At 35.6% G+C, this 21,719-nt stretch overlaps 1 protein-coding gene across 2 annotated transcripts in view; it reads right to left on the reverse strand.

Annotated features, from left to right (window-relative positions):
* FBXO11 (F-box protein 11) overlaps positions 1–21,719 on the reverse strand; it is a 412,771-nt gene that overhangs the window by 268,526 nt on the left and 122,526 nt on the right. For both annotated transcript variants that reach the window (XM_090399679.1, XM_090399680.1), the window contains exon 6: positions 18,026–18,155. In XM_090399679.1, coding sequence (XP_090255805.1) covers positions 18,026–18,155 — 130 coding nt within the window. The remainder of the gene's footprint in view (positions 1–18,025; positions 18,156–21,719) is intronic.

Genomic DNA, 21,719 nt, shown 5'->3' on the forward strand with positions numbered 1-21,719 from the left:
CTCCTTCAGCAAGACAATGCACCATGTCTTAAGATTGCTTCTGTAATTGAATGGTTTGTGGCTATGAATGTACCAACACTTGACTGGCCTCTACAGAGCCTTGATCTCAACCCTACTGAATATCTGTGGGAACTGAAGCATTTAGTAAGCTCAAGGGACATCCACCCCCCACAAGAGCCCAGGATCTTATTATATGCCTAAAGAATGGTTCAAAATCCCCATCAGCTTCTATTCATACACTTGTGGAAACTACGCCCTGTAGGACTACTGCAGTCATTGTAGGAAAAGAGAGGGGAGTTCTACATCTTATTAAGGTTGGCACCATGGCTGTTTGTTCATTACACTATGGTGTCCGTCAACTTCTTTCCAAGCAGTGTTGTGATATGAAAAAATGTTTGTTCATTAACAGTTAAAGTTACCAGGAAATCATATATATTACACTACAATATCCACAACTTAAGGAATTATAACATAGTAATAAAAAGCAAATATACAGACATCTGGGCAGTGTTCATCAAGCGGGGACAACCCTAATGATGAGGATTATGTTCTCATAATCTCTCTGGTCTGGTCAAAATTTCAAAACTTCTGAAGTTTCTACATATTAGGCTTTGAAATAATGTTGGATCTTTAATATCCACTATTTCTATATAACATGTTTATTTTTGACTGTATTTTCAGCTTCGTTCACTGTGTTTATCTTACACCACTGAATTAATAACCATCAGTCATTTCATTCTTTTGGATAATTTTCCATTCTTTATTAACAACATATTGTGTTATACAACACATTTTTTTTTTAATCACTCAAATAGTTAAGATATAAGTGCACAATGTCATCATCATAAAACTGATCACAGATACTGCCATTGATTCCTGCTTTTTTTATTTTTATTTTATTTTAATTTTTTTTTAGTGTATTACAGTGATCAGCATTCATTTCAATAAAATTATGGAGACTACAACCATGTTAGGAATAATTACTTTAATTTCCCGATGTTTTAACCATCATATTAAGATCATCATCTGGAGTACATACACACACCTATATACGAGGTGGTATCAAAAAGTTTCGACACTAGGTTTGTAACATGCCAACAGATTGCAGCACAAGGCTGCATGCACAGTCACAGGGAGCACCTACCTTCATAAGTCAGTGTGCCAAAAGACATCGTCCTGTGTACATCGGGAGCTGTGCAACTGATGCTATTCTGACCACCTGCGTTACCACATCTATGTTTTCATCATGGACAGCAAGTTAGAACAAAGAGCAAACGCAAAATTCTGCATGAAACTGGGCAAATCTGCCACAGAGATGTTTGACATGATTCGGCAAGTTTACAGCGATGCTGCAATGAGTCATTCGAGGTGTTTTGAGTGGCACGCGTGCTTCAAGAGCAGAAGAACATCATTGGAAGACGATGAGAGATCAGGAAGACCTTCAACTTCCCCAGGCTACTGACCCAGGAGCAGAAGGAACACCACGTTGTGGATCATTACTTCATGTCGAGGATCATTACTGGTGACGAAAATTGGGTGTACGGGTACGACCCTGAGACGAAGCAATAGTCTTCACAGTGGAAGAGGAAGACATCATCTCCTCGACCGAAAAAAGTGAGGCAGGTCCGCAGCTCGACCAAGTGCATGCTCATCGTCTTTTTCAACATTCACGGCATTGTACACTGAGAATTCGTCCTCAGGGGCCACACCGTCAATTTAAGGCGTCTGAGGGAGGACATTCGGCGAAAGCAACCAGATCTATGGCGCGCAAAAAACTGGATGCTTCACGACGACAATGCACCCTGTCACTGAGCTCTCCTCACACGTGAGTTTCTCACCAGAAACAACATGATCTCACTTCCGCAAACACCCTACTCGCCAGATTTGGCTCCTGCAGACTTCGCCCTCTTCCCGAAGATGAAGATCCAGCTCAAAGGTCCCCGTTTTGACACCACTGTGGAGATCAAGTGCAATTTGCAGAAGGTGCTTGATATGCTTCGAAAAGAAGACTTCCTGGAAACATTCCAGAAGTGGCAAGAACACTGGGAGCGCTGTATTCATATGCAAGGGGACTATTTTGAAGGTGTGTAAACGTAGATAAATAAAGTAATCTCTCGTAAACAGAGCTAGTCTAGAAACTTTTTGATACCACCTCGTATATACAAAGACAAGCTACATTGCATTGCAAACAGTATGAGAAGTGACAATGATTTGATCAACCATTATTCTACTGACCTGATTTCTAGTGAAAAAAAAAAATTATAATAAATAATAAATTTAAAAAAACTACATCAAAGCTATAATATTCTATTTATATCATCATCAGAGAACAAATTCATATAGATAGTTTTAATACAGCAAAAGTGGTGGCTTACTCCATAATTTAACATAAGTGATGTTATATTAGAGTTAAGATCCCAGTTTACTTACAGTCCTAATTATAATTAACTCTTAGACCAAAGGGTTATGTGGGTTGAATATGTGCCATCCATATTCTTGGGATTTTTAGATCACCATTATTGTTAAGATTAGGGTGACTGATAAGAATTTCACAGGCCTCCTTAAATTTACACTCATATCACAGCCAGTCAAATCCATGTCGAGTATTCAGATCATGATCAGAAAGGCCGATTTACCATAGTTATTAAATTTAATGTGCCATTTATGTTCCTTTTTTCGGATGGAAATTGTGCATTCCATTTCAACTATATAGGGAAAATTACAGGTGCATTGAAGACGGGGTAGGCCTGTGAAGGAAGTGGATCCTTGGATGAGTTGAATAAGTTCTTTAATTTTGCAGGGGGTTTAAAGGTGTCATTAAGGATGTATTTCTGTAGTGTTCTGTTTATTTTGTCTGATATCCCTTTAATGTATGGAATGGCTATAGTTTTATTGAAATTTAGTTTTTTTTATTTTCAAGTGGAGTCTTATGAAGAATTTTGTTGATAGTAGTTTTGCTGTAGCCATTTTTCAGAAAGGTATTTCTTATGATTTTAATTCATGTTTAAGTGCTTATTCACTGGAGCAAGTCTTCAAAGCCCTGTTTTTTAGTGAGTTAATGACACTTAGTTTTTGTGTTTGGTGGTGATAAGAGTCTATGTGTATATATTGGCCAGTATGTGTAGGTAAACAGTGAAGGTAAGACTCCCAGAAGGAAGACGTGTGACAAGTGTGTTCTGACTTTCAATTTCAATTGTGAATTGTGTGCATTTGTGTTGTTTGTTTAGATGGTTGAGGAAAGTGTAATGTCTGGCAGCCTTGGGACCAGATAAAAAGAAAACATTAACGTATTTAAGCCAGATTTAGGGTTTAAAAAGTATAGGAATCTAGAGAGCATATTGCTCAAAAGATTCCATATACAAGTTAGCAATTGGGGGGAATAGCAGTGAGCCCATGACTGTTTCTCCTTTTTAATTGTGTCATTAATTGGGATATTTGTGAAAAGGAAAGAGACATCAAAACTGACTAATAAATCACTTTTTTTCAAGTGGGATGTCCTTAATTTTGTTAGTGTTGTATGTTTTTAATATAGGAGGGGGAATGACCTACTACCAACAAAATTCTTCACAAGAGTGCACTTGAAGAATCCTCAACTTTGTTATCTTTGTTTGCTAAATAACAAAATAATGATTTCTTTTTGATTAATTTCTTTACTCACCAGAATATCAACTTCGAGAAATTCTTCAATTCTTATAAAGTTATTTCCCTGAGAATAGATTTATTCAAATTCACCATGAATGTAGGCTATGATCAGTCCCAACTCGGTTTTGGCAGACTATTTTATGGAATATCTAGACTCAACTTTTCAGTATTGTTTTTCCTCAATTTAGCATCTAGCTTTGTGTTGTAAACTGCAACAAAGACATCATCTTCACAGATGATGATGTTTGTTGCAGTTTGATCAGCAGAAATAGAATTATCAAAATTTCTAGATAATATAAACTCCATGTAATGCCAACATCAAGTTCCATACTGAATGTAAATCTAGCAATACCATTCCCTTTCTGGAAACTTTCATAATTGGCAGTTCTACAGGCAACACTCAATTTTCTGTTTATCAAAAGCCTTGCTTTAATTCTTCTGGTGGAAGAATTAAACAAAATAAAAATTACCATAACTGCTAATGGATATACACAGGTTTCAAATCAAACAATTATCAATAAATATCATCACCTAACCAGACTGTAACTGGATGTTAAAAGAGTCTCCATACTCAATCTTCAAAGAAATTATCACCTTCAAAACAGTCTGGAAACTTACAATGTGTAGAGGTGGTAATTTATCAACAAAGAATAAATTACCAATTCTACGCTTGCCTGGTGTTTATCAGGTACCTTGTTCAAGTCCACTTTGTTTCCAAGACTGCATAAGTGATAATACTGAACTGTTACTAAATCTGTTTTAATTTAATATTATATAATTAATACTTGCTCACATAAGTTTATATAATTTCCATTATATCCTAACAGTGCATCCACTATGTCTAAAAATTATCCTTTCTTTTAATGTTATTGTAATCAGCATTGATTTTGATAAAATTATGGAGACTACTACTAAAAAGAGTAATAACTTTAACTTCCTACAGTTTCCAGGTGAAGAAGAATTTCCTGTTGAAACATCAGGATATACTTCTTCACCTGGAGTATACACACACACACTACTTGGAAAGTTGGCAATTGACACCACCATGGGCAAGGTGCATCATGCCATGTAACAAGTTGTGTTTGTAGCCAGTATAAATTGAAGGAAAATGATGCTCCTAAGTCAGTGTAACTGTGTTCAGGTGAAACGGCTGCAAGAAGGGAACTGATGGAGTTTGAAAGAGATGTTGTGATAGGATGCCATGTTGCAGGCCTATCTGTTTAGCAAATTGTTGACAAATTTGGCCAGATCAACAGTGATACCATACTGAGATGGAAGTGCAAGGATTCAACTGCAAGTGCTGCTTGCAGTTGCAGGGACAACCTATCAATTCACAGAACGTGACTGTATGGTGCTACAAAGGATAATATCTAGAAACCACCATTTGCTGGCTGACATGTAAAATATGGAATTCCAGGAATCAACTGGAACACAAATCTGCACAAAAACATTCAGAACTGAGACTCACAACATGGGTTTCCATGGTAGGACTGTAATATGCACTTCCACATTACCCAAAACAACATGCAGCATCATCTTAAGTGGTGCAAAGAGTGTGTAAAGTGAAAGCTGAGTCATGGTGCAACAAATCACACTACAACTTCTAATGAGCAGATAAACTGACCATTGTCTTTTTCAGCAAGACGATGCACTGTATCATAAAGTTACTGCTATAACTGCATGGTTGAAATCACCACACTTGACTGACCTCCACAGAGCCCTGATCTCAACCCTACTGAGCATCTGTGGGATGGAGCCCTGGGTGAGGTCAAGGGATGTCTGCCTCACAACAGTCCAGGACCTCATTACATGCATACAGGAAGAATGGGAACCAAAAGTATTAATTAGTGATCAATGGGAACCAAAATTCCCATTGATCGCTATCATATAATTGTGGAAAGTATGCCCCATAGTATTTCTGCAGTCATTGCAGCGAAAGGAAGGCCTACATCTTATTAAGGTGGGTACCATGGTTCTTTGTTCCTCAGTCTATGGTATCTTTTGACTTCTTTCCATGTAGTGTTTATACCTCCCTAAAAAAAAAAAAAAAAGAAAAAAAAAACAGAAAATAAGTTAGATTACAATTCAAACAATATGCCAGCCAAAATAATTTAGCCACTCATTATTATATTAGCCTGAAAAGCTACCTCCTGTTTTACAAGGCCAGAGTACAAATTCATCATCATTTATTCATTATTGAATACGGCAATATACACAAAAATATTCATATAACAAATGCATGGAGATAGTCTATTAGATAAAAGATTGGGCAAAATTGCTCTGTTTTGTGCCAAGTGGTAAATGTCAAATGGTTCACAAGCCTCATCTTCTGTCAAACTGTTTTTTTTTTTTTTTTCCATCTTCTTTTTCCTCTGTAGGGCAAGAGCACTGAATGTAGGTGAAGATGGATGTCTAAGTTGTTTGTTACAACCATCTAAGTTGGCTTTTTTGAATTGCTTTTATTAGGGATATTTGCTGGCTTTCTTCAAGAATAACAGTATTAAGAAAGTGATCTTGCCATGTATATAACTAGTATTGTTCAAAGGCATGTTGTTCCAAAGCTACTGATGATATTAACTGCTCGCTGAGTAGTGATGTTCCATGTCTGGGCACCATATATAAATCCACTTGATTAGTGGTTTTGTACCAAACTAATGGCAGTGATGAGATTGGAGTTTCAGATTTCCAGATATTAGACCTTCATGAAATTGAAGAGCTTTGTGCTTTCTTTTCAATATGTCACAGTATCGATGTAAGAACTAAGGTACTGAAAACCAATCACTACTTCAAGAATAAAGTCATTTAGTATAATATTTCTTTCTATTCCGTTCTTTAGAACTGTAGTTTTACTGTTATTGACTACGAACTGTTATTGACTACCAGCCGTCTTTCTTCACTGCGTACCGTTTAATTACTGATAGCCTTGGGCCATCTATCTCTGATTGGTACCAGTGGAGATTGAACTGCCCACTCAGTCTCCAAAAGTTAGATAGGGCTAAATGGCCTCGCCTACTCCCGTATACGGGAATAAAAAGGCGTTAGCTGATTAGCTGACTACCAACCCAATCAGTGCTGAATTTTTACATAAATTATCTAGGTGATTTTGGGCAATCCAATCTGAATGTTAGAGTCAAACAGTATAACATCATCTGCAAAACAGAGACTGCATATGTGGACTTGTCCTGCCGAAACTTCAAGTTATTCCGTACTCATTTCCTGCGAGTCTCAATACATAACGAGGGGTACTAATAAAAAGGTATAGTGCCAAAGAATCTCCCGGAAGAAGTTTTTAGGTCATTATTAAAAATTATAGAAACAACTACCATGTTATAGCAAAACTTCAGTTTAATATAAATTGTAATATAGCTTGTTTCTTTGTACACTATCTGATCAAAAGTATCCGGACAACCCTCTGTAATTAGTAAACTGACTTCCAGATGTCACTACGACCTCACTTAACAGTATAAAAGGAAGCATGGAGCTGTGTGTGTGTGTTCTTCAGTGATAAGATGCACGAGCAGAATGGATAGGTCAAGGGAGCTCAGTGACTTCGAACGTGGGCTAGTTATTGGTTGCCACATCAGTAAGAAAACTGTCAGAGACATTTCAACCCTCCTCAAGTTCCCCAAGTCAACAGTTGGTGACATGATTGTGAAGTAGAAACGTGAAGGCACAACCACAACAAAACCACGGCCGGGTAGGCCACATTTAATGACAGACAGGGACCATCGAGCATTGAAGAAGGTGGTTCGTGGAAATAGCCAGACATTGAGTGAAACAATCACCCAGGAGTTTCGCAGTGCTACTAACTGTCCAGTCAGCACCATGACTGTACATCGAGAGTTAAGAGGAATGGAGGTTTCAAGGTCAATCAGCTGCCAATAAGCAAACATTTCTCCTGTGAACGCTAAGTGCCACCTGCAGTGGACAACTGGAAACGTGATATGGAGTGATGAATCGTGCTTTACCATGTGGCAGTCTGATGAGAGGATCTGGGTATGGTGAATGCCCGGAGAACGACTCCTGCAAGCGTGTGTAGTACCAAATAGTAAAATTTAGAGGACGTGGAGGGCCAAGTCATTTCACGGAATGGACTTGGCCCTCTCATAACACTACATGGAAATCTAAATGCAGAAGGGAACAAGGACACATTGATCTACCACATACTCTCTACGGTGGATCAATTCGGTGATGACTATTGTCTATATCAGAATGACAATGCTACCTGCCGTAAAGCAAGGTCTGTGAGGGAATGGTTTGTGGACAATAACGTTCCAGAAATGGACTGGCCAGCCTAGAGCCCTGACCTGAATCCCATAGAACATCTTTGGGATGAATTAGAATGCCGACTTCACTCCAGACCCTAACGGCAAACATCATGAACTTCTCTGAGTACAGCTCTTCAGGAAGAATGGGCTGCCATTCCTCCAGAGACGTTCTGACACCTAGTAGAAAGTCTCCCCAGCAGAGTTAGAGCTATCATAGAAGCAAAGGTGGACCCACCCCATGTTAATGTCCACTACTGGAAAGTGCGTCACAGGGAAAGTCTGATTACAGTTTCGAGTAGGTGTCTAGATACTTTTGATCAGATAGTGTAGATATATGTGTATTCAGATGATAACCTTAATGTGAAAGTTGAAACATCAAATGATTATTTTGCTTTACATTAAACTGAATTTTTATTATAACATCATAGTTGTTTCCATAGGTCCTTTTCTTCATGTCACCATGAAGGAAAGGATCCCTGTTTTTGGTGTTTTAACAACATCTAGTCTTTGTGTTGCATGGTGGTAAGAGTTTAAATGCATATAATGGCTGGTATGTGCAGACTTACAATAAACAGTGAAAGCAAAACTGCCAGAAGGAAGACATGTGATAAGCGTATCCAAGAATAAAAGTCAAAACACACTTCCATTCAGTGGTGAACTGAATGGGTTTGTGTTGTTTCTTGAAGTGGCTCAGGAAGGTGACTGAAGCCTGGTAGCTGTGAGGCCAAATAACTAAAGAATCATCAATGTTAGAGCATGTTGCTCAAAAGCTTTTATATAAAAGTTAACAAATAGGAGGGTAGAGCAGCGAGCCTATGACCATGCCTTCTTTTTGTAAGTAAAAAGTATTTTGCCACACGAAATAACCAGAACATAGTACATGAGGAAAGAGGACCAAGATACTGGGCAGAAATCTATCTTTTAAAAGAATTGTCCTTAATTGGGATATTTGTGAAAAGGACAAATTGGTCAAAACTGACTTTGTTTACAAAGTGTTGTTTTTTTTTTATATAGGAGGAGCCAAGCAACTCCTTGAGTGCTGGTGTCAGTTTCATGGCTAGCTGATTATTGGGGATGTCAATACCTTCAACTATTGGCTGAAGCAGTACATTCTCTTGTGTATCTTAGGAAGACAGTAAATTCTCAGGGAGCAAGCATGGTGTGGAGGTAGCATTTTAACCAAGCCTGTGGCCCAGGAGGTGACCAACTTATGTAATTCTATGGTTTTCTTTTCAATCCTATTAGAGTTGGGTTATATTTGACAAGCTGATCAAATATCCTGATTTTCTTTTAATGATTTCATGGCTGCTGCTTCTGTTTTGATGAGGCTGCTAGTTATTGCTTTAGTATTATTTAGATATTAAAAGTTTCTAATAATATTTTATTAGCTATGCGAGTTGGAAGAAACCTTAAACTTCTCTCAATATGACATATAAAATTGAATTTGTGAACTGTCCTAAGTGCCATAGCACTTAGGACAGTTCAAAACACACTTCCATTCAGTTTAAGTTAAGTTTAATTCTTAACCAAGTAGTGAAAGTTTAGAGTGTGACTTAAGAGATTAATTACATGGCTTAAATGAAGGTAGTTGTGGTTGGCAATTTTAAAGTTCACTGATGAGATATTTGAACTGCTTGAATATGTCTGTTGACTGTTTAAATCTCGCTAATGTTTCAATCTGAGAAATTGGGCTATAAGTTTTTCCCTGCATTTCTAGAATATGTTTAGCTAATTACTAAAAGAAAGAGCCATACGGCTTCATTTCAGTGATGTAAAATTACATAGGCAAAGTGGATATTAGATCCAACATTATTTCAAAGCCAAATGTTTTTAGAAACTATGAAAGTTTTATAGAACTGAACTGAGAGCTTATGAGAATACAATCCTCAAAATCAGAGTTGTCTTAGCTTGCACCACTTAAAAGACATGAGCACTCCTAGCATACATATATTCGCCTTTTATTGGTGCATTTTTTAAGGTTTCATTGGCCGGAGAACTGTTTCAAACTGGATGGTTCTCTTCAAAGACCAGGCAGAAACCTTAAGAGAGCAAAAACTTTTATTCGGTACTAAGGAAATAAAATGTCAGAGAAACATACTTTTCGTGAGTGAACTCTCAGTCAGAGTGTAAAAATAATTACTAAAGAAAGAGCTATATGGCTTCATTTCAGCTATGTAAAATTACATAGGCAAAGTGGATATTAGATCCAACATTATTTCAAACCCAAATGTTTGTAGAAACTATGATGAAAGTTTCGTAAAACTGACTTGAGAGCTTACGAGAATACAATCCTCGGTATCAAAGTTGCCTCAGCTTCCACTACTTAAAAGACACGAACAATGCCCCATTTTTACAAACTTTTCTTAGTTTCTACAAACATTTGGCTTTGAAATAATGTTGGATCTAATATCGACTTTGTCTATGTATGTTTAGCTAAGTTGAAAATTAACCATTACTGCATATTTTAATTCCACTGCAACTTTATCATTACCACATATGCCAGCATACATAGCAAGTGGGTGTAAAAGACAACCTCCAAAATCTTCTTGTGTGCTATATTCATCATATAAGAAAACCACAAATTTTACATTTATTGCTGACAGTGACTTACACATTACTTTTAGTTTAATATAACATAGACACAGAAATCACTGCAGGTATTTTCTTTATAGCGATTTATGAATAATATCTTCCCATACAAGATGACTGGTAAAATTTCTTTGTTTACACCAGTCTTTGGTTTAGTACATTGTAATTCATGTGATCATTAAAGGTTACATCAGGATTTTGATGAAAAAACTACATACATGCCTACTGAATAAATTTATTAAATACAAATATTATCATCAAATTCCTGCCATGTACCTTCAACAGGTACAGGATATGATAGTACTACATGAAAAATTTACATCATTACTAACTTCCTATCTACAATTTTCCTACAAAACAGTCTGTTACTTGTCAAGACTCCAACATTATCAGATCTTATATTTCTATCATCTAAGGCACTTTGTACTGTATCAATCCACCTATATCTTGATCTTCCTCTGGGTTGTTATCCTGCCAACCTGGCAGAGAACACTTGTTTTGCTAATCTTTCCTCTCCCATTCTGTTTAAGTGACTTTACCACAAGATTAGCTCAGCTAACGCATTCCTGGATGCTGACAATGTCAAGTTCTTTCCTAATATCCTAATTTTTAATATGATATTGCCATTGATGCCATCTGTTCGTGCCACTAATCTTTCTCAGGACTCTTATATCTGCAGTCTCTAGTCTTTCATCAAGTGTTTTACTTCTGACCCAGCTCTCAGATTTCCATAAGTTAAAAACTGGAAAACCTGGTTTGAACACTGTCTTGTATACAGCTAATTTAGTGTTCCGACTAATTTCTCTCTTATTCCATATGATTTTATTCAATTGACTTCCTACTATACCAACTTTGTTGATTCTGTTGTCTATTTTCATATTTAATTTACCATCTTCACTAAAAATCGTGCCTAAGTAGTTGAAATGTTTTACTTGTTCCACAGGTTTTTCCATTCACAACGGAGTTGACATTTCAATATTTCTGCCTATTTTCATTGTCTTTGTCTTTTTATTGCTGACCTTCATACCATATCTATTACAAAATAGTTATTCAATTTAGTCAGGGAATATTACAGACTTGTAGCAGATTTATTTAAAAGTATAACATCATCCACATAAACCAAAGAGCTAACATTAACATTTCCAATTATGATATCTGGTTTAATACCACTTTCCTTCATAATGTGATCTACATAGATAATGAATAACAGTGTGGATAATGTATATCCTTGTCTGACACCAGATTTAACATTAAACCATCTTCCTGTATTTCCATCAATTCTAACTGCTGACTTACAACTCATTTAAACAAAGTATTGCTTGATATAATGCCCCACTGACACCATACAACTGTAGAGTTTTGAATAGCCTCTCTCTCTTGGCACCTTGTCATATGCCTTTTCCAGATCTACAAAACTTAAATACAGATCTTTGTTATATTCATATGATTTCTCAATAATTTTGTCATAAAGTGAAGATCTCATCCTGACAGCCTCTATTTGGCCGGAATCCAGCTTGTTCTTCACCAGTCTTCTCTTCCACAATCCTTTTCAACCGTTTCTCAATTATACTTGCATATATCTTACCAGGAATACTCAGTAATGAAATACCTCTGTAATTCTCACATTCACATCCCTTTTTATATATGGTACTATGAGAGCTCTACTCTACTGCAATCATCAGGAATTTGTCCCTCTGAACTATGCATTGCAGTCACTGTAAGACTTTTATACCTCCATACTTGAGCATTTCTGGTCAAATATCATCTACTCCAGCTGCTTTTCCACATTTCAAGCCTTTGATGACTTTTCCTACTTCAAGTATGAATATGTATTCCTGACTGTATACCTGTTGAGTGTTTTTTTATCACTGTGCTATCACTGCTTGTTTCATTTAGCAATTTTTCAAAGTAATTACTCCATACTTCAAGGATATCTTTCTCTCCAGTTCTCATGTCACCTTTATCATCTCTAAATCCTTTTACAGCACTCTTTCCTCCATTTCTAAGTTTCTTCAACACCCTCCAGAATATCTTGCCATCTTCTTGATATCTATTTTCTACGTTCTTACCAAAGTTTTCCAATGACTTTTGTTTAGCTAGTTTTACACAGTTTTTAGTTTTCTTACATTTGTCTCTGTATTCTCTAAGAGCACAAGCTGACTTATTTGCCAGGAACTTTTGATATGCTTTCTTCTTTTCATTCACTGCCTCTTTAACCTCCTGTGTCCACCATGGAGTTCTGATTTTTCTATCCTTGCAGACAACCTCACTACATGCCTCTCTGGCTGAATCAATCAGTGTTTTCTTCAAGGCTTGCCAATGAATCTCCAAGGTTTGGTTCCTGTTCAAAAACTCTTTCATTTTTTCATCAATAATCTTTGTGTATTTTAGTCTACAGTTCACATCTGAGCTCTGCTCAACTTTTATTCGCTTTAAAACTTTCTTACATGGTTCTTCTTTTCAAAATGAAATTCAATTTTATCCTGCTTAAGACTAAATATAGTGATCACTTCCAATTTCCAATCCTCTGTACACTCTGGTGTCGTGCATCAGGGAGAAAACATCACTATCAACAATAACATAGTCAATGAGACTTTTCTTATTCCTTGCCTCTTCTCTCCATGTGAGGTTTTGCACATTTTTATGTTGGAACATGGTGTTAGTAATAACCAATTCATGTCCTGAACAGAAATCCATCAGATATTTGCCATTATTATTAGCTTTGTTCTTTTCTCCAAATTTTCCCCAAATATTTTGTATGTCTGACAATCATTTCTTACTCTGCTATTTAGATCCCCAACAATGACCAACGTTTGCTTTTTCATTGTGTCAGTTGTTTTCTCTAAAGCCTCAAAAGATTCCTCCACTTCTACCTTAGTAGAACCTTCTGTGGGACCATAGGCACAAATAAGTTTCATTGTCTAGTTCCCCATTCTGATATTTGCCCACATTACTCTACTTGAAACTGCCTGCCAATCAAGAAGATTAGCCTCATATTTAGTGTTGAATACTATGGCTACTCCTTTTTTTTCCTTAATTGTCATTATTTGAATATACTCCTTTTTATCCCTTAATTGTCATTGTCTGAATATAACATTTTGTATTTATTGCTCAGAAAGATCTCACCAGTTTTTGTCTTTTTTGTTTCAGTCACCCCTATTATGTCGATCTGGTATTATCTAATTCCTCAGCTAGATCAATTTCTTCGCCATTCAGGCTTCTTATGTTGATTGTACCAATCTTTGACTCTGGTGATGTTGAGTTGGGGTATGTTTTTAGATTTGTTCGAGATGCTGACTTTTCGCTGTTTGCCCTGGCAAAAACAACGGGGCGAGGGGCTTGTTTGACCAGGTGATGCCCCAGCCGGCATGAAATTCTGTCATGTTGTACCATCATTTATGTTTTGGTTTAAGCCAATAAGAATACAAGTTGGTTGGCTAAATCCCAAATTGTCAGCCCATCCTCGTTCGTTCAATATTCAGGTAAATACCTAACAGGGTGCACCACGAGAAGGTGAGGATTGGACATTAGGTAAGAAGTCCTGGTCGGTTCTCCACATTCCTTTAAAGGCTATGTGGACAGGTCTCATCTCAGTTATACAGCTTTGACCCTTAAGCACCCCAAATACAAATATTTATATACAAAATATATTAATATGCTAATATATAACTATATGAACATGCCAAAATCTTATTAAAATATATATGCATTGACAATAAAAACAGGAAGTGCTACTTTACGATATCATGTTGAGAAACTGGACATAAATATAAGCATTTAATATAGTAAATGGTTTTATTAACTCTTTACATAAACATAAATAAAAAATAATACCTTTGATTCCCTTGCAGAGATAAGCAAGGCCATTTTAGCCCTATCTAATGTTTTGGAGACTGAAGGTGCAATTCAATCTCCACTGGAGGCTAATTAGAAATAACTGGCCTGAGACTATCACTAACAATATCTGGTATCCGGTGAAGAGAGGCAGCTGAAAAGTGCCAACATCTTGTGGTATCTAATTCTAACACTATTTATTGTCTGAGATAGTGTGGGTTCTATGGTTGATTTTCTTGAGATTACGAGACAAAAATACCAAGTTTCCAGGAGGAAAAAACCTGCTTATCATGCCAGAGATTGACTAACTTGGGAAATGGCAAAGAAAGGCTTAGAAAATGTTTCTCTAGTTGGCGATTAGATTTGAACCTAGGTCTTCAGGCAGTCAAGCACTGTGGAGTGCAAACACCACTTCCACTGAGCTAGTTTTTGTTCTGGTTTTAGATCAGAGTAATGTTTGAAAAATGAGCCTGTGTAGCTCAAGGGAAGTAGTGTATGCACTCCTCAGCACAACTACCTGAAGAAAGAGCATCATCAGTTCTATTTTAATCGCCAACTAGAGGAACTTTTTCAAAGCCTTTTTTCGACCGTTCCCAAGTTATTTGATCTCTGGCACCTGCAAGAGTTTTATCTCCCGGAAACTCAGGTTTTTCATCGTGTAAAACTCAAGAAAATCGACCGTAGAACTCACACCATTTCAGACATTAAAAAAAATATTTGTTAGGGTTAGGGACCATGAGATGGTGGCACTTGTTGAGCCGTCACTTCACTGCTGGCTGCTTAAACTAGTGATAGCCTTGGACCAGCTATCTCTTATTGGCTACCAGTGGAGATTGAACTGCCCACTCAGTCTCCAAAAGTTAAATAGGGCTAAAATGGCCTCAAGTACTCCCTTTACAAGAGTAAAAGGCGTTAGCTGATTTTTTTTTTAAAACTAAAAGAAAAACCCTGCAGTGTGCTAGTGGTACTCTTTCCATCTGGTGCTCTTCTCCAGTAATATCTCAGCAGTAGTTACAAATTATTGAAATATAAAACTATAAATAAGAACTTAAAAGGACGAAAAAAATATTCCAATACTTTTTTGTTTTTGCCTTCTGTTTCATTTTAGTAATCACTGCATGTTCAAATATGTTTTCTGTCTTGGAAAGAATGATTTTAGAATACAAAAGTGAATTCACAATTATAATTTTCATTAACTGTTACACGAACTGAAATATAATATCCAATAAAGAGAAAAGCTGATGTGAAAAGAAATTTTTTGTTTTTATATCGACTTCACAAAACATTGTAAAACCTACAGCATATCAGTATAGTTTGGGCATATTTTGAATACACCAAACTGACTATCTATAAAGAAGTATGGAAAGGAAAAGAAATTTATATTTTGTTCAATATAGAGAAACTACTTCAATGTAACTGGGATTTACAAAAATTTCATACATTGTACCGTGCCTATGGGAATTTTTGTTGATTTGTTATAGCTGTTTGCTACAATAAGAATCAAATGTGCTGCCAGTCTTCAAGTGACTTTGCAATTTAACTCTATAACCAGATCAGCACTGCCAACCTTAAGACATAAAAATTAATATTTTAAATGAAACTTGGTGCATACATTGCATTCATAAACAAACTTCTATTATGGAAATAATACTAAATAAGAAAAGATAGCAAAGGATTTTAGTTCAGTCTTCATACTTCAAATTTTAAAGGTGTAGTTGCATTTGATGCAGAGGCAGTGAAGGAAAAGAAGAAAGCATATCAAAAGTTCCTGGCAAACCAGTCAGCTTTTAATCTTACAGAATATAGAGACAAATGTAAGAAAGCTAAACAGTGTGTAAAACTAGCTAAACAAAAGTCATGGGAGGACTTTGGCAAGAATATAGAAAATAAATATCAAGAAGGTGGCAAAATATTCTGGAGGTTGTTGAAGAAACTTAGGAATGGAGGAAAGAGTGCTGTAAAAGGAGTTAGAGATGATAAAGGTGACATGAAAACAGGAGAAAAAGATATCCTTGAAGTATGGAGTAATTACTTTGAAAAACTGCTAAAGGAAACAAGCAGTGATGACAGCACAGTGATAAAAAAACACCGACCAGGCATGCAGTCAGGAATACATATCCATACTTGAAGTAGAAAAAGCCATCAAAAGCTTGAAATGTGGAAAGGCAGCAGGAGTAGATGATATTCGACCAGAATTGCTGAAGTATGGTGGTATAAAAGTCTTACAGTGGCTGCACCGCATAGTTCAGAAAGCCTGGACTGAGGGACAAATTCCTGATTTCAGGCCAAATAGAGGCTGTGAGGATCAGATCTTCACTTTACGACAAATAGTCGAGAAAGCATGGGAATATAACAAAGATCCGTATTTAAGTTTTGTCAATTTGGAAAAGGCATATGACAAGGTGCCAAGAGAGAAGCTATTCAATACGCTGCAGTTATATGGTGTCAATGGGGCATTATATCAAGCAATACTTAGTCTTTATTTAAGTTGTAAGTCAGCAGTTAGAATTGAAGGAAGTACAGGAAGATGGTTTAATGTTAAATCTGGTGTGAGACAAGGATGTACATTATCCCCTCTGTTATTCATTATCTATATGGATCACATTATGAAGGAAAGTGGTATTAAACCCTGATATCAAAATTGGAGATGTTAATGTCAGCTCTTTGCTTTATGAAGATGATGTTATACTTCTAAATAAATCCGCTACAAGTCTGCAAGATTCTCTGACTAAATTGAATAGCTGTTGTAATAGATATGGTATGAAGGTCAGCAATAAAAATAGGTAGAATCATTGAAAATGTTAACTGTGTTGTGAATGGAGAACCTGTGGAACAAGTAAAACATTTCAGCTACTTAGGCACGATTTTTACTGAAGATGGTAAATTAAATATAGAAATAGACAACAGAATCAGCAAAGCTGGTATGGTAGGAAGTCAATTGAATAAATTCACATGGAATAAGAGAGAAATTAGTCAGAACAATAAATTAGCTGTATACAAGACAGTGTTCAAACCAGTTTTAACTTATGGATCTGAGAGCTGGGTCAGAAGTAAAACACTTGACCAAAGACTAGAGACCGCAGATAAGAGAGTCCTGAGAAAGATTAGAGGCGTGAACAGATGGCATCAATGGCAATATCATATTAAAAATGAGGAAATTAGGAAAGAACTCGATATTGTCAGCATCCAGGAATGCGTTAGCAGAGCTAATCTCAGGTGGTATGGTCACTTAAATAGAATGGGAGAGGAAAGATTAGCAAAACGAGTGTTCTCTGCCAGGTTGGCAGGAAAACGACCCAGAGGAAGACCAAGATATAGGTGGATTGATACGGTACAAAGGCCTTAGACGATAGAAATATAAGATCTGATAATGTTGGAGTCTTGACAAGTAACAGACTGATTAGGAGGAAAATTGTAGATAGGAAGTTAGTAATGATGTAAATTTTTCATGTAGTACTGTCATATCCTGTACACCCCTTGAGGGTACATGGCAGGAATTTGATGATGATGATGCATATGTTGTTGAAGCATTTATTGGTTGTATGTACATAACCTCATGATAAACTCTATTTTTGATAGAATCATCAGTGATTCCACTAAAAAAAAAAAAGTAATGAATTTTCATTAATAATAAAATGACCAATAGATTATTCAGAAAATAACTTAAAAAGTTTATAAAGGATTTAACATACCTGCACCAACCATTGCTACATTGGTGTCTATTATGAGAAATTCTCCTTTATATACACCAGTGTGTATAAAAATAAGTGGATTTTCAAGCTCTTCAGAGTAATTAAAAGCTGCTTCAATGGTGTCAAAATACTGTAATAAAAACAATTTAGATTTAAAATTGAATCTTCAGAAATGTAAGTGGGATTTATATAAGTAATAAATTTTCTTAAGATCATAGGTTCCCAAACTTTCTTTCAGCTGGAGCTTTGCTTCTCATTATTATTAATACACAAGAAACACAAACACAACATAAATCAACAAGATAAGCATACTGTATAACTGACTAAATTGTTAGAGCAGTTTATGTAATTTACATGAATTAAAAATATATATTTATCATGATATGCTCAATGGCTGTTTACAGCAAAGTAAATTGGCCATATAAATGAAATTTTATACATGCAGGTAGTTAATCTTACTTGCATAGCCTGCAGGTAAGATTAACCACTTGCATGTATTCTCAGGTTAATAAGTCTGTGTTGCAAATAAAAGAAAAATTCAAGTTTCTATAAGAAAAAAAATTATATCATCTCTATGCGAGACTAGCTGACTCAAGTTCAGATATTTGAAAAGTCCTTATAAGAAGTCTTGCATCCAATAAGATTTGAAACCAGGTCTTTCCAATGTTTCCACTGGAGACTGTCAACGAATGATACATATAATTTGAAATGAAAAACAAAATTTTAAACTTACAATTCATGCAACTACACACACACACACACACACACACACACACACACACACACACACACACACACACACACACACACACACACACACACACACACACACAGTATCCCTTGTTTAACGTGGTTTTGCTTAATGCAAGATTTGATTAACGCGCTGAAATTAATTGCAACAATCCCTTTATATATGCGACAAGTTTTAATTAAGGTGCCTTTAAATTTACCAAAATTCCACCAAATACGACATAATTGCTACAACCCACGAACATAGGCGTCATTGCAACTTTCAAAGCCTATTTTCTTAAAATGACATTCTCAAAGGCAGTAGAAACAACAACAGGAGAAGATGCGATTACGCTCCACGAATTTTGTAAAAATTTTAACATTAAACATGCAATTGAAAACATTCTTGATTCGTGACAAGTGTCTTCTAGCTGCATGAGAGCTGTGTGGAAAAACCTTTTGCAGAATTCGCTAATGACTTAGGTAGTTTTCAAAATGCTGTGAATAACGTGGTTGAAGAAATCGTTGCAATTGGTGAAGACCTTGGTTTTGATGGTGCTGATGCAGATGTTAAAGAATTATTGGATTCAAATTCAAAAGATTTCAGTGACAACAATCCTCTTGAAATTGAACAACAATGTACATATGAAGACAACAAACAAATGGAATGTGAAGATGAGGTGCCAAAGAAGATAACAATCAAAGAACTGGATGGAATATTTCACAGTTTAGAATCACTTCAGCAGCAAGTAATGGATATGGATCCAGATGTTAATCAAAAATACTTTTTTGTCGAGGTCTAAAGAGTCATTTTGCTTGTTATCATAGAATTTATGCTGATAGGAAAAAAACTAAAACTGTTCAAACGACTCTTGATAACTTTGATAAAAAATTGCAGTAACTAACGTAGGTACAACCATTTATTAAACATTTACTTTGCATTGATTTTTTATCTTTCCTAAAAGAGTACCATATAAAAACAAATTATTAATACAGTAATCGATCATGGATGAATTGTAATTTTTGCCATTGATTATTATATTTGATTGATTAATGCAATTTTGATATAAGTGATAACATCGATGGATTAATTAATTGCGTTAATCAAGGGATACCTGTACACATATATAAGTATGCGTGTATGTGTGTTTTAAGGACCACTTTTTTTTTTTTTTTTTTTTTTTTACAGATAGCTGAGTCTTAATGTAGATGATGTAGGTGGGAAAAACATCTAATAATACTTGGATTTAAAGCTAATTATAATATTTTTAACAATATTCAGTCAGAAATAAATAACTGATAACTCTTATAGCATCTATTTAAAAAAAGTGGGAATATCGTAGGAATTTTCCTAATGAGTGTTTCAAGTAAGTTAATGTGAATATATATGAAAAGAAGCTAAGAAAATTTGTGGAAAGGAAATGTGAAGAACAAGTTGGGTTTAGATCAAATAAAAGTTGTCAAGATCAAATTTTGACTTCAGGACAGCTAAGAATCAAGAGAAACGTTGTCTGAAATGCTACAATTATAAGGTGCAAATGAGACATAATACCAATATTATTGTATATATACTATATTTGAGTTGTATGTCAACAGTTATAACTGAAGGAAATATAAGATAGGTTGGTATTAAATTAGGGGGTGAGACTGGACTCTGCTTTTATTTATCTTCCATATCATTCATATAAGAAACAAAGTGGTGGCATTAGGCCATATATCAAAACTGGAGATGTTAATCTTAGCTCTTTATACAGGTGGTACTATACTCTTAAATAAATCCAGTACATGTCAGCAGAATTCCTTACCTAAATTGAATTAACTGCTGTAACAAATTTGGTATGAAAATCAGCAATTACAAGTCAAAGACTATGAAAATAGAAAGGAAGACCGAAAAAATCAAATACATCCTGAATGGAGAACATATATAACAAGTAAAACATTTCAGCTATTATATGGCAAATTTAATAGAGCAAAATAGATAAACATTCTTATTCCCTAAAAAATGTATCACAGTCTAGTAAAAAATTAATATCTTTCCTACAGCAGAGCCAGAGTACTAAATAAGAAAAAAAATAAAAAATATTAACATTTTAAGAAATAAACAGGAATCAGGGTACTCACTAATCAGTAAAATACAAAATCTTAATTTCACTTTATACAGAATAAAAATATTATAAAAAAGCTAAATAAAACTAATTAAATGAATGATACAGAAAGAAACTACATTTTCGAAAATATTTTTTTTTTTACATTTGTTTTCGTTACAATATTATTTAAATTTTCTCACAAAAATTTTCCCATATTGAATTTCCCCACAATGAATTGTTTGGACTCAAAGTACTGTGGATACCTTAATTGTTGACAGATCCTCTGATGCTATTACTAGATGTAGCACTCAAACCTAGAGTCCGTCTCAATTTTCGGTGTTTCTTAGTAGTCAAAAAATTCTATTTCCATCCCATCATGTGGTCTTTCCTCCTCCTAATCTCTGTTGCCCATAACTGAAGTCCCTTTCCCCCAAAACGTATGTATCTTGCATTCCCCCAAAGGAATACAAGATACATACAATTGTTGTATGTACCTTGTATTCCTTCTCTTTGATTTGCTAGTTGTTTCCAAATGGTGATGGCATACTCTTATTTGCCAAGTATGGTCTTATTTTATAAGTATGGTGGTATAAGAGTCTTGCAATGGCTGCAATACATAGTTCAGAAAGCCTAGACAGAGGGACGAATTCCTGATGATTGGAGTAGAGCTCTCATAGTACCCATATTTAAAAAGGGAAATAAAACTGAATGTGAGAATTACAGAGGTATTTCCCTACAGAGTGTTCCTGGCAAGATCTATGCAAGTATACTTGAGAAACGACTGAGAAGAATTGTGGAAGAAAAGCTTGGTGAAGAACAAGCTGGATTCAAGCCAAATAGAGGCTGTCAGGATCAGATCTTCACTTTACGACATATAG

The sequence above is a fragment of the Typopeltis vanoorti genome, chromosome 10, assembly GCF_054136105.1.
Source record: "Typopeltis vanoorti isolate ZY-2024b chromosome 10, IOZ_Tvanoo_1.0, whole genome shotgun sequence".
NCBI classification, from domain to species: Eukaryota; Metazoa; Arthropoda; class Arachnida; order Uropygi; family Thelyphonidae; genus Typopeltis; species Typopeltis vanoorti.